The following is a 14845-nucleotide window of genomic DNA, read 5'->3' as shown; positions in this document are numbered from 1 at the left end:
TTGCCACTACAATATGTTACACAGTATGTGTGTCTGTGTGAGCTGTTCGTCCATCGCTATTTCATCATCACTTCAGCACAAAGCATCGACTACACGTCAAACTAAATATTTTCTTTCATTCGCGACGCCATTTTTGCCTTGCCAAACAAAGTCATTCCAACACAAAATTCGTGTTTTGGAGTTTATTCGCTGAGTTTGGAATTTTTTAGTTTATATTTTTGTACTAACGAAGCAAAACGCTTGATTTGTGGCCAGTACATCAAAATAAACAGTTCTTCGTGTTCTCTGGTTAGTTTTAATGCCAAAGTGTAGTTTTTATTTAAGTGTTTGTCTGTTTTCTAATGAACAGTCATTCTGATTTTCTTTTTGACAGCACAGAATCCACATCACAATGAATGGACACGGTACAGAGCCACCCGATAGGCACCAATTCAATAACATTGCATCACAAAATGAATCGATTTCGTCCGAAGTGGAAATAAAACAGGAGCCGTCTGTTAAACAAGAGACAGAAGAAGACGATGGTATGGTGGTGGTATCGAGATCAGCATACACAGCCAATGGAAGACCTGCCAATGCGATTGGTAGCGAGCAAGTAAATGGTACCAATGTTTGCTTCGATTTCTACGATTTGGATGAGGTAAAATCGGAAGGGAAGATTGAAATGGTCAAGGATGAAGCGAATCAAGTTCCACGGATGGGCTCTGACGAAAATCAAAAGCCGCGAAACAACGTCAACAAGTGTTTTATGGAGCAAAAGAGGCAGAATTCAGGTGTACCAGTTGATGTGGAAAAGAACAGATCAGCCAAAACTAGGAAAATTTGCAAAGCAAACAGTTTTGGTAGCAAGCAAAAACCAGCCGAAGGCAATGCGAATAGAAAGCGACACAAGTGTTCATTGTGCGAGTATATTACAGCCAATAAGAGCGATTTAGCAAGGCACATGCTCAGGCACACCGGCGAACGACCATTTCCATGCAGCCTCTGCCAAAAACGATTCACCCAAAAACGGAATCTCCAATCGCACATGAAAACACACGTTGATGAATTTCTATTCAGCTGCTCAAATTGTTCGCAAGGATTTCATCGCAGCGAGGAGAAGGTGGAACACGAAACTGGTTGCAAGGTTCGTCGCTACGAGTGTCATCTGTGCAAGGAATTCTCTACTTTGCATAAGAATCATTTCAAACATCATCTGCGCGTGCATACCGGTGAGAGGCCATTCGAATGCGACCAATGCTCAAAGACATTCAACCACCCAACTGCTTTGAAACGCCATCGCGAAACTCACACCAATCCTCGTCCATCGAAATTCAAGTGTTCATCTTGCTTCAGAAGCTTCTTACAACAGAAAGAAAAAGAAGATCATGAAGCCAGCTGCAAGCGACGCGGATACCGATGCGATGTGTGCAAGAGCTACACAACTCATCTTAAAGGACATTTGATGTATCACATGCGAATCCACACTGGCGAAAAGCCATTCCGATGTGAAACCTGCTCGAAGTGCTTCTCGCAAAAGTCAACTCTCAACAAACACAAGAAGATTCATAAGTAGCTGTCTGCTGCCAAGGAATTAAACTTGAAATCGATCACATCTTTAGGTACAACTTTGATCATCAATTTGCATTAAATAAAAACAAATACGAAATTGTATCAAATATAAAATCTGGTGTTTTTATTTCAATTGAAATTATTCCCGTCATTGAATGATGACAAATTGGTTCATTGATTTGTTTCTTAGCTGCCAACTTAGTGAGAGAAATGCTATATGTTATTTTCTATCAATAATAGATTATCATCTATAGGAACAGAAAAATTATTCTCATGCTATGACAAGAAGCTTTTGAACTTTGCTTGAATCATTGATTATAATCAATTGCGATCCACAATGTCAATCCGCTGTGAACACAATTAAAATACCGATTTGACTGGTATCGTTTGATAAAAACAAGTTTTTGGGTTCTCTTTAACCCAGAGATCGTTGGGAGCTTTAAGATTTATTACTTTTCCTAAAATTGGCCAAGATTCAACGCTTATTCGGTGTCAAGTTTTAGGATCGGTTTCGAAGAAATGTGTGCAGAGACAAAAAGCATTGACATCGAATATCCATTCGTAAATTCCACTTGCAATTGCTATTTCTTTAAACCTTGATTTCTTAGCGAATTGATAGAGAGGACATCTATCGAAGTGCGGAGAAGAAAATTAGTTTGCGGAAATAAAATATCCGCTGCTTACAAATTATAATCCGTGCATTTTGGAAATGTGCAAGCCGAATCCATCGAAAAGTTCAAAAGTCACTGGCAACACTACACTATGTTTCGAAATTCATCTTTTGACACTTGTCATTGCGGTGTGTGACTGTGTGCGCTATTCGACCATTGCTATTTCGTTATCGTTTCAGCACAATGCACATCACAGAGCATCGACTACAAGTCAAACTAAATATTTTCTTTTATTCGCGACGCCATTTTTGCTTCGCTCAGCAAAGTCATTTCAACACGCAATTTATGTTTTGTAGTTTATTCGCTGAGTTTGGATATTTGACCAATTTATTTTTGAAATAAAACACTTGATTTGTGATCAATTCCTTAGAATAAAAAGATTTGTGCAGAAAGGTTCTAACAAAAAAGTGTATTTTTCCCAGTTTTCATGTGTGGTTCTAACAAAAGGTCATTCTGATTTTCTGATTGACAGCACTAAAAACAGCGCCGTCGCAATGGATGGTCACGGTACAGAGCCGCCTGGTAATCACGAATCGAATGACATTGCGATTCAAAATGACTCGATTTTGTGCAAAATGGAAATTAAAGTGGAGCCGACCGTCGAACAAAAGATTGAAGTCTCCGGTGAAATTTTGATGGTATCGCGGTCAATACACACAGCCATTGGATCGTTGGACAACTCGATTGGTGGTGCAGAAGTGAAAAACAGCGACGTTTGCTTCGATTTCTATGGTTTGGATGAGGTAAAATCGAAAGGGAAGATTGAAAAGGTTGAGGATGAGACGAATCAAGTTCCACGGACGGATTCTGACGAAAATCGAAAGCCGCTAAACAATGTGGAGAAGAACAATTCTGAATCAAAATCAAGAGGACCGGATGACGGGAAAAGTAGCACAGCCAATAGTTTTGGTAGCCAAAAGAAACCAGCTGAAGGCAAGGCAAATGGAAAGCGACACAAGTGTTCATTGTGCGATTATGTCACCGACTCTAGAACCGGTTTGAAAAGACACATGTGCACGCACACTGGCGAACGACCATTTCCATGCAGCGTGTGCCAGAAACGATTCACCCGGAAACAACATCTCCAATCGCACATGAAAGAACACGCCGATGAATTTCTGTTCAGTTGCTCAAATTGTTCGCAAGGATTTCATCGCAGCGAGGAGAAGGTGGAACATGAAACCGCTTGCAAGGTACGTCGCTACGAGTGTCATCTGTGCAAGGAATACTCTGCTTTGCATAAGATGAATTTGAAATGTCATCTGCGTGTGCATAATGGCGAGAGACCATTCGAATGCGACCAATGCTCAAAGACATTCAACCACCCAACTGCTTTGAAACGCCATCGCGAAACTCACACCAATCCTCGTCCTCGTCCATTGAAATTCAAGTGTTCATCTTGCTTCAAGAACTTCGCACAACAGAAGAAGAAGGAAAATCATGAAGCCAACTGCAAGCGACGCGGATACCGATGCGATTTGTGCAAAAAATACACAACATATCGTAAGCCAGATTTTATGAATCACATGCGAGTCCACACTGGCGAAAAGCCATTCCGATGTGAAACCTGCTCGAAATGCTTCTCGCGAAATGCAAATCTCATCCGGCACAGGAATATTCACAAGTAGCTCTCTGCTGCCAAGGAATTACACTTGAACGTGGTCTATCCACATGGAAAAACGCAACTTTTACTTTTAAATTTACTTGAAATAAAAACAAATACTAAAATGTATCAAGAATAAAACCTGGTCCTTTTATTCCAATTGATATTGTTCAAATAATTGCGTCATGACAAACGTATGTGAGTTGCAATTGTAACTCCTTCCGAACTCTCACAATTCTAATTCTCATTGGCATGGATAAATTCACTTTCACAGCATGAAATCAATGTCCGAGCATTAAGAAAAACAAACAATCTAATCGAATGGTGACATATGACAAGAATAAGATTTTCGGTTGTTTGAAGCACAAATACCAAGTGCAAGTTGCTAAGATTTGCTAAATTCTTCAGAGCATTGAAGTTGCTGGCTATGTAGCGCTGCTGGTGAACAGATCTGTTCAACAGCAGCTGTTGGTTGCGTGCATATTTGCTGTGACGCGCGCTTGTTCATTTAACCCATTAACGCCCAGACAAAAAAATTCAATTTTTTTTTTCACAACTTCAGCCCATAGTTAACTTCAGACCTAAAGTGATTAAATATAAAACTAAATGGCGAACATTCTACATTTCTTATGGACTATAAACTATGTAAAGTGGCAATGCGTGGATATAGGCAGAATTGTTGAAAAATAGCGGTAAATGAACAAATAAAAATCTCTCTCGGAGTCTGTTGTATACGCTTCTCGGTCTGTTTCCTTGTGAATGCAAGGGACAAACACTATGTGTGAGAATCGTTAAATGAACAAGCGCGCAACCAAACACGGAACAAACTCTCGGGAGATTACGCGTTTTTATTATAAATTAGCCGAAACTCCAAATTAAGCGAATAAATTATAGGTTGCAAAAATTGCGTTTGGAATGACGCTGTTGAACAGAGCAAAAATGGCGTCGCAAATAAAAGCAAATATTTAGTTTGACGTGTAGTCGATGCTCTGCGATGTGCTTTGTGCTGAAGCGATGATGAAATAGCAATGGACGAATAGCGCACACGGTCACACACTTCAATGACAAGTGTCAAAAGTCGAATTTCGAAATATGGTGTACCTAGTGTTACCGCAGTGACTTTCGCATTTGTTGATGAATTTGGTCGGCTTATTTGAGGCTGTGAGAATGAAAATGGCAATACAGGAATAAACATTCTGAAACGAAACATAAAACAGCAAACACGCAAAAGTGAATCATGAATGTTTGAGCAGCAGCAATGAACCATGAGTATCGGTACGTGTGCGTAAATTCATGATTTGCTTCAACGCAGCAGGACAAACATACTTGCCTTTTCCAACAACCAAAGTGAGAAAAACATACTCCTGTTTATTGATATTCCAAACTAACAAAATACATACGCAAATCAAGGTCTATGATTTGAAATAATATATTTTGTCTGGATTGAATGAAAACTACGGTGAGTTTGGAAATGAATAAAATTTTTTCAAAACTAACTCATGAAACGAAAACATACAAATGCGCAACGTAACAAAATTTTTTACTGAAGTGCCGCTAAGGAAGAAAATTCTCAAAAGTGAATCTTGAATGAGCGCTGTTGAAGCGAATCATGAATTTACGCACACGTACCGATCCTCGTGGTTCACTGCTGCTGCTCAAACATTCATGATTCACTTTTGCGTGTTTGCTGTTTTATGTTTCGTTTCAGAATGTTTATTCCTGTATTGCCATTTTCATTCTCACAGCCTCAAATAAGCCACCCAAATTCATCAACAAATGCGAAAGTCACTGCGGTAACACTAGGTACACCATATTTCGAAATTCGACTTTTGACACTTGTCATTGAAGTGTGTGACCGTGTGCGCTATTCGTCCATTGCTATTTCATCATCGCTTCAGCACAAAGCACATCGCAGAGCATCGACTACACGTCAAACTAAATATTTGCTTTTATTTGCGACGCCATTTTTGCTCTGTTCAACAGCGTCATTCCAAACGCAATTTTTGCAACCTATAATTTATTCGCTTAATTTGGAGTTTCGGCTAATTTATAATAAAAACGCGTAATCTCCCGAGAGTTTGTTCCGTGTTTGGTTTCTAATAGACATTCTGATTTCCAATTGACAGCATTGAAATTGCATTGTGAATTGCGATGAATGACCGCTGTATAGAGTCACCTGAAAAACACAAATCGAATGAAATTGCAAAACAAAATGAATCGATTTTGTATGAAATGGAAATCAAGCAGGAGCCAACCATCAAACAAGAGACTGGAAGCCCCGACGAAATATTGATGATGTCGCGGTCAGCACACACAGCCATCGGATCACTTCACATTTCGATTGGCGGTACAGAAGTGAATTACAGCAACGTTAGCTTCGATTTCTATGGTTTGGATGATGTGAAATCGAATGTGAAGATTGAAAAGGTTAAGGATAAGGCGAATCAAATTCCACGCAAGAATTCTGACGAAAATAAAAGGCCACAAAGCAATGTGAACAAGCGTTTCCCGATACCAAAATCAAGTGAATCGGATGATGGTGCGACGAAGAAAAGTTCAGCCAAGGTTGGAAAAAGTGGCAAAGCAAACAGTTTTGGTAGCAAGAAGGTGACAGCTGAAGGCAAGGCAAACGGAAAGCGACACATGCGTTCATTGTGCGATTATCAGACTTCCAACGAAAGTCATATGAAAAGACACATGCTCAAGCACACCGGCGAACGACCATTTCCATGCAGCGTGTGCCAGAAACGATTCACCCGAAAACAACATCTCCAATCGCACATAAAAACCCACGTCAATGAATTTCTGTTCAGTTGCTCGTATTGCCTGCAAGGTTTTCATCGCAGCGACGAGAAAGTGGAAAATGAAACCGGTTGCAAGGTACGTCGCTACGAATGTCATCTGTGCAAGGAATTCTCAACATTGGATAAAAAGGATTTCAAACGTCATTTGCGCGTACACACCGGCGATAGACCACGATGCGATTTGTGCAAGAGCTACACAACTGATGGTAAAACTCATTTGATAGAGCACATGCGAATCCACACTGGCGAAAAGCCATTCCGATGTGAAATATGCTCAACCGACACAAGAAAATCCACAAGTAGCTGACTTCTGCCAATAAATAGCACTGACAACCGATCACATCGAAAGACAACTTCAAACACAATTTTATAAGTAGCATACTAATTTGTATTGAATGAAAACAAATACTTAATTGTATAAAATATAAAATCTGTTCTTTTTATTTCAATTGAAATGAATTCAAATAAATAATAAACTGGTTCATTATGAATCTGATCTAATTTATTTGTTCTTAGTTGTTGACCGTGGGAGGGGAAAGTTATACGATGTTCAGTTGCTCGAATTGTTCGCAAGGATTTCATTGCAGCGACGAGAAAGTGGAACATGAAACCGGTTGCAAGGTACGTCGATACGAGTGTCATCTGTGCAAGGAATTCTCTACTTTGCTTAAGAGGAATTTGAAACATCATCTGCGCGTGCATACCGGTGTGAGACCATTCGATTGCGCCCGATGCTCAAAGAAATTCAGTCACCCAAGAACTTTGGAACAACACCGCAAATCTCACACCAATCCTCTTGATTCAAGAACTTCGCCCAACAGAAAGAAAAGGAAAATCATGAAGCCAACTGCAAGCGACGTGGATACCGATGCGATTTGTGCAAAAGCTACACAACCGATCCAAAAACACATTTGATGGAACACATGCGAATCCACACTGGCGAAAAGCCATTCCGATGTGAAATATGCTCGAAGTGCTTCTCGCAAAAGGTTAGTCCCAATCGACACCAGAAGATTCACAAGTCGCTGTCTGCTACCAAGGAATAACACTCGAAATCGATAACATCGAATGACGCAACTTTTGATTATCAATTTGTATTAAATACAAACAAATACGAATTAAATCAAATACCGGCCTTTTTATTTCAATTAATTGAACACGCTGTAACTCAAGAATTCTAACGAATCGTATTCTGATTAGAACAGAACTCTTGTGTATAGTGTATCTTCAAATAATTGATTATGAACAATTGAATAAAATGGTAACGTATGATAAATGAAAGTTTTTATGTTCCAATCCAAGGTTGTGTATGTTAGTTAGATTTAATAAAATCTGCCCAAAATTTACCAAGATTCAATGTTCTCAGGATTCTCAAGTTTCAGAATCGGTTTCAAAGAAATGTGTGGAAAGACAAAAAGGCATCGAGTAATACTCGACGAGTATCCAGCCGTAAATTGTAATTGAAATTATTGTTTCCTTCATGAAATGTTGATTTGTAAGCGGTTAAATATGACTCATATATATCAAAATACGATTTTTCGCAAGGCTTCGGTTACTTAAAGGGTTGAAGATGTCACAATTCTTCGGTGCAACATTACAAATCTATAAGGAACTAATCATTTTTCTCTTCAGTGAAATATCCGCTGCATTTTAAGTTACAAATTATAATTCGCACATTTTGAAAATATGCAACCTAAATTCATCAACAAATCCGAAAGTCACTGCGGTAACACTAGGTACACCATATTTCGAAATTCGACTTTTGACACTTGTCATTGGAATGTGTGACTGAGTGCGCTGTTCGTCCATTGCTATTTCATCAGCGCATCAGCACATAGCTCACATCTCCGTGCATCGACTACACGTCAAACCAAATATTTTCTTTTATTCGCGACGCCATTTTTGCCCCGCTCAAAAAGTCATTCCAACACGCAATTTTTGCAAGCTATAGTTTATTCGAAGGATTTTGCCTTTTGGCTAATTTATTTTTGCATTGACGAAATAAAAGCAAACTAATTTGTGTGCAAAAAGGTGAGTTTTAATACCAAAGTGTAGTTTTCCAAAAAAAAAATTCTTGTGAGGTATTCAATGAACATTCTGATTTTCTGATTGACAGCACCAAAATTGTATCGCAATCGCAATGAATGGTCACGGAAGAGAGCCGCCTGATAAACACAAATCCGATGCCATCGCGTTGCCAAATGAATCGATTTTGTCCGAAGTGGAAATAAAACAGGAAACGACCGTCAAACAAGAGCCAGAAGTTGGTATTGCGATGGCAACACACACAGACATTGGACCGCTTGACAATTCGATTGGAAGTGAACATGTGAATGATACTGACGATTGCTTCGATCATGTCAATCTGAATGAGGTGAAATCGGAAGTGAAGATTGAAAATGTTGAAGATGAGGCGAATCAAGTTCCACGGATGGGCTCTGACGAAAACCGAAAGCCACAAAACAATGCGAAGAAACGTTTCCCGAAACCAACATCAAGTGAATCGGATGATGGTGTGACAAAGAAAGGATCAGCCAAAAGCGGGGAAAGTAGCACAGCTGATAGTTTTGGTAGCAACAAAAAACCAGCTGAAGGCGAGACAAATGGAAAGCGACACAAGTGTTCCTTGTGCGATTATGTCACTGATATTAAAACCAATTTGAAGACACACATGTTCAAGCACACTGGTGAACGACCATTTCCATGCAGTATGTGCCAAAAGAAATTCACAACAAAACAAAGTCTCCAATTTCACATGAAAACACACGTCGATGAGTTTCTGTTCAGCTGCTCAAATTGTTCGCAAGGATTTGATCGCAGCAAGGAAAAGGTGGAACATGAATCTGGTTGCAAAGTTCGTCGCTATGAGTGTTATCTGTGCAAGGATTTCTCTACTTTGATGAAGCATCATTTGAAAGATCATCTGCGTGTGCATACCGGCGAGAGACCATTCGAATGCGCCCGATGCCCAAAGAAATTTAGTCACCCAAGAACTTTGGAACGACACCGCAAAACTCACGTCAATCCTCGTCCATTGAAAATCAAGTGTTCATCTTGCTTCAAGAGCTTCGCACAACAGAAGGAAAAAGACGATCACGAAGCCAACTGCAAACGTCGCGGATACCGATGCAATTTGTGCAAGACCTACACAACTGATCAGAAAGCACATTTGATGAGCCACATGCGAGTCCACAGTGGTGAAAAGCCATTCCGATGTGAAACCTGCTCAAAGTGCTTCTCGCGAAAGGCTGATCTCAACCGACACAAGAAAATGCACAAGTAGCTGTATGCTGCCAAGGAATTACACTTGAAATCGATCACATCTTTAGGTACAACTTTGATCATCAATTTGCATTGAATGAAAACAAACAGGAAAGTTTATCAAATATAAAATCTGATCGTTTTATTTCAATGAAAATTATTCACGTCATTAAATGTTGACAAATTGGTTCATTGATTGATTTGTTCTTAACTAACACCATAGTGAGGGACCAACGCTATGAAGCGCAATGGTTATATATTCAGCAATTCCAAAACTTTTCAGAGTTGCTTTTGTCCCTATCGGAAGTTCACTGACTTGAATCATGAATAACGTTTGAAATGTTATTTCTTACAGACATTTCTGCATTTTTTATACTTCCAAACTAAACCGTATAGATGCCGTTAGAGCATGCATTGCTGAATATTTTCCATTTATAGCGCATATTGTTGTGAGGGACATGCTATATGCTATTTTCTATCAATGATAGACTATCATCCATAGGAATAGAAACCCAAAATCGAACTCTTGATCGTTAGTAGAATCATTGATTGTAATCAATTGCGATCCACAATGTCAATCCTCTGTGAATAAAATTAGAATACCGATTTGACTGGTATCGTTTGATAAAAACAAGTTTTTGGGTTCTCTTAAACCCAGAGATCGTTGGGAGCTTTAAGATTTATTACTTTTCCTAAAATTGGCCAAGATTCAACGCTTATTCGGTGTCAAGTTTTAGGATCGGTTTCGAAGAAATGTATGCAGAGACAAAAAGCATTGACATCGAATATCCATTCGTAAATTCCACTTGCAATTGCTATTTCTTGAAACCTTGATTTCTTAGCAAATTGATAGAGAGGACATCTATCGAAGTGCGGAGAAAAAAATTAGTTTGCGGAAATAAAATATCCGCTGCTTACAATTTATAATCCGTACATTTTTAAAATGTGCAAGCCGAATCCATCGAAAAGTTCAAGAGTCACTGGCAACACTACACTATATATAGTAAAAGAAAAGAAATATATTTCGAAATTCATCTTTTGACACTTGTCATTGCATTATGTGACTGTTTGCGCTATTCGTCTTTTGCTATTTCATCGTCTCTTCAGCATATCTCACATATCCGAGCATCGACTACACGTCAAACTAAATATTTTCTTTTATTCGCGACGCCATTTTTGCTCTGCTCAACAGAATCATTTTAACACGCATTTTTTTGCAAGCTATACCTTATTCGCTGTGTTTAGATTTTCGACCGATTTATTTTTGCAATAACGAAATAAAACGTGTGGATTGTGATCAATTTCTTACAATAAAAAACAGCTGTGCAGTAAGGTGAGTTTTAACAAAAAAAAAATGTATTTTTCCAAGTTTTCATATGTGGTTCTAACAAAAGGTCATTCTGGTTTCTGATTGACAGCACCAAAATTGCATAGCGATGAATAGTCACGGTACAGAACCGCCTGATAGGCAGCAATTCAGTGACATTACATTACAAAATCAATCGATTTTGTGTGGAATGAAAATCAAACAGGAGCCAACCATTAAACAAGAGAATGAAGTCTCCAACGAAATATTGATGGTGTCGCGGTCAGCACACACGGCCATTGGATCGCTTGACAATTCGATTGGTGGTACAGAAATGACTGACACCGGCGTTCACTTTGATTTCTACGACTTGGATGAGGTAAAATCGGAAGTAAAGATTGAAAACGTCGAGATTGGGGCGAAACAAGTTCCAGGAAGAAGCTTTGGCAAAGAACAAACGCCACAAAGCATTCCAAAGAAGCATCTTTCCAAGGACAAGAATCAGAAGTCAAGTGGGTTGAATGGCGGTGCAGCTATAACCGGGAAAAATAGCAAAGCCAACAGTTTTGATGACAAGGATAAGCTAACTGAAGGCAATGCGAATGAAAAGCGACACAAGTGTTTATTATGCGATTATGTCACCGACTTTACAACCGATTTGAAAAGACACATTTTCAAGCACACCGGCGAACGACCATTTCCATGCAGCGTGTGCCAAAAACGATTCACCCAAAAACAACATCTCCAATCGCACATGAAAACACACGTCGATGAATTTCTGTTCAGCTGCTCAAATTGTTCGCAAGGATTTCATCACAGCGAGGGGAAAGTGGAACATGAAACCGGTTGCAAGGTGCGTCGCTACGTGTGTCATCTCTGCAAGGAATTCTCTAGTTTGCATAAGACGAATTTGGAAGTTCATCTGCGCGTGCATACCGGCGAGCGACCATTCGAATGTGACCAATGCTCAAAGACATTCAATCAAAGAAGTAATTTGATATGCCACCGCAATTCCCACGCCAATCCTCGTCCATTGAAAATCAAGTGTTCATCTTGCTTCAAAAACTTCGCCCAACAGAAGGAAAAGGAAAATCATGAAGATAACTGCAAGCGTCGCGGATACCGATGCGATTTGTGCAAGAGCTATACAACTGATAAGAAAACACATTTGATGGAGCACATGCGAATCCACACTGGCGAAAAACTATACCGATGTGAGGTATGCTCGAAGTGCTTCTCGCAAAAGGCACATCTCAGTCAACACAAAAAATATCACAAGTAGCTGTCTGCTGCCAAGGAATTAAACTTGAAATTGATCACATCGTTAGGTACAACTTTGATCATCAATTTGCATTAAATAAAAACAAATACGAAAATGTATCAAATATGTATAAAATCTGGTCTTTTTATTTCAATGGAAATTGTTCACGTCATTAAGTGATGACAAACTGGTTCATGATTGATTTGTTCTTAACTGCCACCATAGTGAGGGACATGCTGTATGTTATTTTTTATCAATGATAGTCTATCATCTGTAGGAACAGAAACATAAAATCGAGCTCTTGATCGTTAGTAGAATCAATCTGAAACAATTTTGGAAAAATATTATTGAGCTAATTTATAACGAACAATCTGAACGAACAATCTAGACATTGAAATCAAAAATGAATTGGTGATTTAAATCAACTGAATCTCAATTTCACTGGGCTCTATGACAGTCCAAATTCAATTTTTCTCAATCCAACAAATGAGGGTGAAATTTCTAAAATTATTCTCAATCCAAATAACAGCAACTCAGCTGGCATCAATGGCGTTTCATCGAAATTATATAAAAAAATCCCAGAATCTTTTAGTAAAATTTTGGCATATAACTTTAACCAACCAATTGAGTTGAGTAATTTCCCGGATAATCTAAAAATGGCCAAAATTACTCCAGTTTATAAAAAATGTGGTGACAAGTCAGACTACAAAATGTATAGATCAATTTCCATTCTCAATACCGAATCAAAAATTTATGAAGCATGCATATATGAGAGACTTTATGATTTTCTTGAATCTAAACCATTTTTCAAAACTAATTAATTTGGATTCACAAGAAAATCCAATACAACTTATGCTTGCATCCCAAGTGCGAACGCTACGTCTTTAAAAATACGTGGTTCACGTATTCACGCTTTTCTCCCGCCTTCTATATAATTTCCTCTCTAAATGACGTGCATCTTCTGTGCAATGGTATACAGAATACGCGATAATGGCTGAAATTTCAGCTATACCAATTATAAGTGCACAGAAGACGTACGTCTTTCGTGTGGTAATTATATAGAAGACGTGAGAAAGGCGTGAATACGCTAGGGGTATTTCTCACACAAAAATTTTGAGCAAATGTGCAAAAATTTCTATTATTTCTTCTTTTTAATTGAAATTGTATGAAAATGTACTGAAATGACGATTTTGCTTGAATAAAAGTGTTCTGGAAGTGGGTTTTGGTGGATCCTCAGGATGGACCAGATCCGGTTTGACATTGCCCTGGCCCATCCTGAAGATCCACTTCCAGAACCGGGAGCAGTTCTGAATGATCCTTGAGATCCACCAAAACCCACTTCCAGAACAATTTCATTGAAGCATAATTCAAAAGTTCAGTGTAAATGTACATTTATTTACACGAATTGACAAAAGTTGATCGAATCGGACCGAATTGAAGAAATTTTTCAAAATTTATAAGAATTCATTCATTTTTTTCGTGAGAAATTCCCCTAGCGAATGCGTGAACTACGTCTTTTAAAAGACGTAACGTTCGCACTTGGGTACCATGGTTATGGGGTAGTGCGCGAACCAAACATATTAAGACGTTGTGATGTAAAGTATATGTCATCTAAGCCACCAAATCAGGCAGTGTTCTTCATGGCCGGATGGTGAAATTGTTGAACCACCTGGCGATCCTAGCGGACGAGTTGTCTCAGAAACATATGGCGAAATCATGGACATAAACCAGGGTGTAAATGGAACGTCAACAGGTGGTCGTGGAATCTTTCTTCCCCTTTCCCTCTTCCTTGATTTTATCAATGATCCAAAGGTAGATTGAATATAATGAACTTATCCTAACATTCGTTTTAATTTCATCGCTAAACTTATTGCAGAGCGTGGCGGCGAAGAAGCAATGTGCTTTTATTTGCACGTGTCCTCCATTGCTTGTTATTTACTATCCATTTCTTTTAACTGTTTTTGTTTCGATTAAGAGTCTTTATGTGGTGAGAAATTCGTTTTTTGCTGTCTTTTTTCCCTGTCATTCCATTTCAAAGTTGAATAAACAATATATAAATGCGAGTATATAAGAAAGGTGCATTTCATTTTATTTTCCATTGATCGTTGCGCAGTTATACGATTATCGTGGTTTAGTGTTGGCTTCGAACGTCCGTCCGTTCGTTCGTCAACATAAAAAGAAACTGTTTTGTTCGTTCGCAAGGTTGAAAAAAATTATTTTGTTCGTTCGTTCGGATAATATGCTACGGTCGAACACGTTCGGATTTTATCAAACTATTCATATTACAATAATGATTTGTTTGTAACTCGTATGTAAACAACACACCAGTATCAATGTACAATAGGGTGTTTTCGGTATTAAATAAACAGAAAATGGTAGTTTTAGTTT

General features: G+C 38.7%; 2 protein-coding genes across 2 annotated transcripts; both read left to right on the top strand.

Moving 5' to 3' along the window:
• The first annotated feature begins 391 nt into the window (after window positions 1-391).
• LOC129568051 (zinc finger protein Xfin-like) lies at window positions 392-9914 on the top strand. The gene is made up of 6 exons (XM_055445568.1): window positions 392-1551; window positions 2695-3415; window positions 6073-6780; window positions 7146-7250; window positions 7451-7618; window positions 8746-9914. The coding sequence occupies exons 1-6, from the start codon at window positions 392-394 to the stop codon at window positions 9910-9912; spliced, it is 4029 nt and encodes a 1342-aa protein (XP_055301543.1). The 3' UTR covers window positions 9913-9914.
• Window positions 9915-11326: 1412 nt separating this feature from the next.
• LOC129568050 (zinc finger protein OZF-like) lies at window positions 11327-12478 on the top strand. Its single transcript, XM_055445566.1, has one exon. The coding sequence runs from the start codon at window positions 11327-11329 to the stop codon at window positions 12476-12478; it is 1152 nt and encodes a 383-aa protein (XP_055301541.1).
• Window positions 12479-14845: the final 2367 nt, after the last annotated feature.

This window comes from Sitodiplosis mosellana, unplaced genomic scaffold (genome assembly GCF_009176505.1).
Source record: "Sitodiplosis mosellana isolate CC-2019 unplaced genomic scaffold, AAFC_SMos_1.0 Smas_scaffold_15, whole genome shotgun sequence".
Taxonomy (NCBI): Eukaryota; Metazoa; Arthropoda; class Insecta; order Diptera; family Cecidomyiidae; genus Sitodiplosis; species Sitodiplosis mosellana.
This window is presented reverse-complemented; position numbering and strand designations above follow the sequence as displayed.

Excerpts from the sequence above, each read along its gene's own strand:
- LOC129568051 (XM_055445568.1), top strand. The coding sequence starts at position 392 with ATGAATGGACACGGTACAGAGCCACCCGATAGGCACCAATTCAATAAC. Across the intron at positions 1,552-2,694 it reads AAACACAAGAAGATTCATAA|CACTAAAAACAGCGCCGTCG; the intron begins GTAGCTGTCTGC and ends TCTGATTGACAG. Across the intron at positions 6,781-7,145 it reads ATTTCAAACGTCATTTGCGC|TTGTTGACCGTGGGAGGGGA; the intron begins GTACACACCGGC and ends ATTTGTTCTTAG.
- LOC129568050 (XM_055445566.1), top strand. The coding sequence starts at position 11,327 with ATGAATAGTCACGGTACAGAACCGCCTGATAGGCAGCAATTCAGTGAC.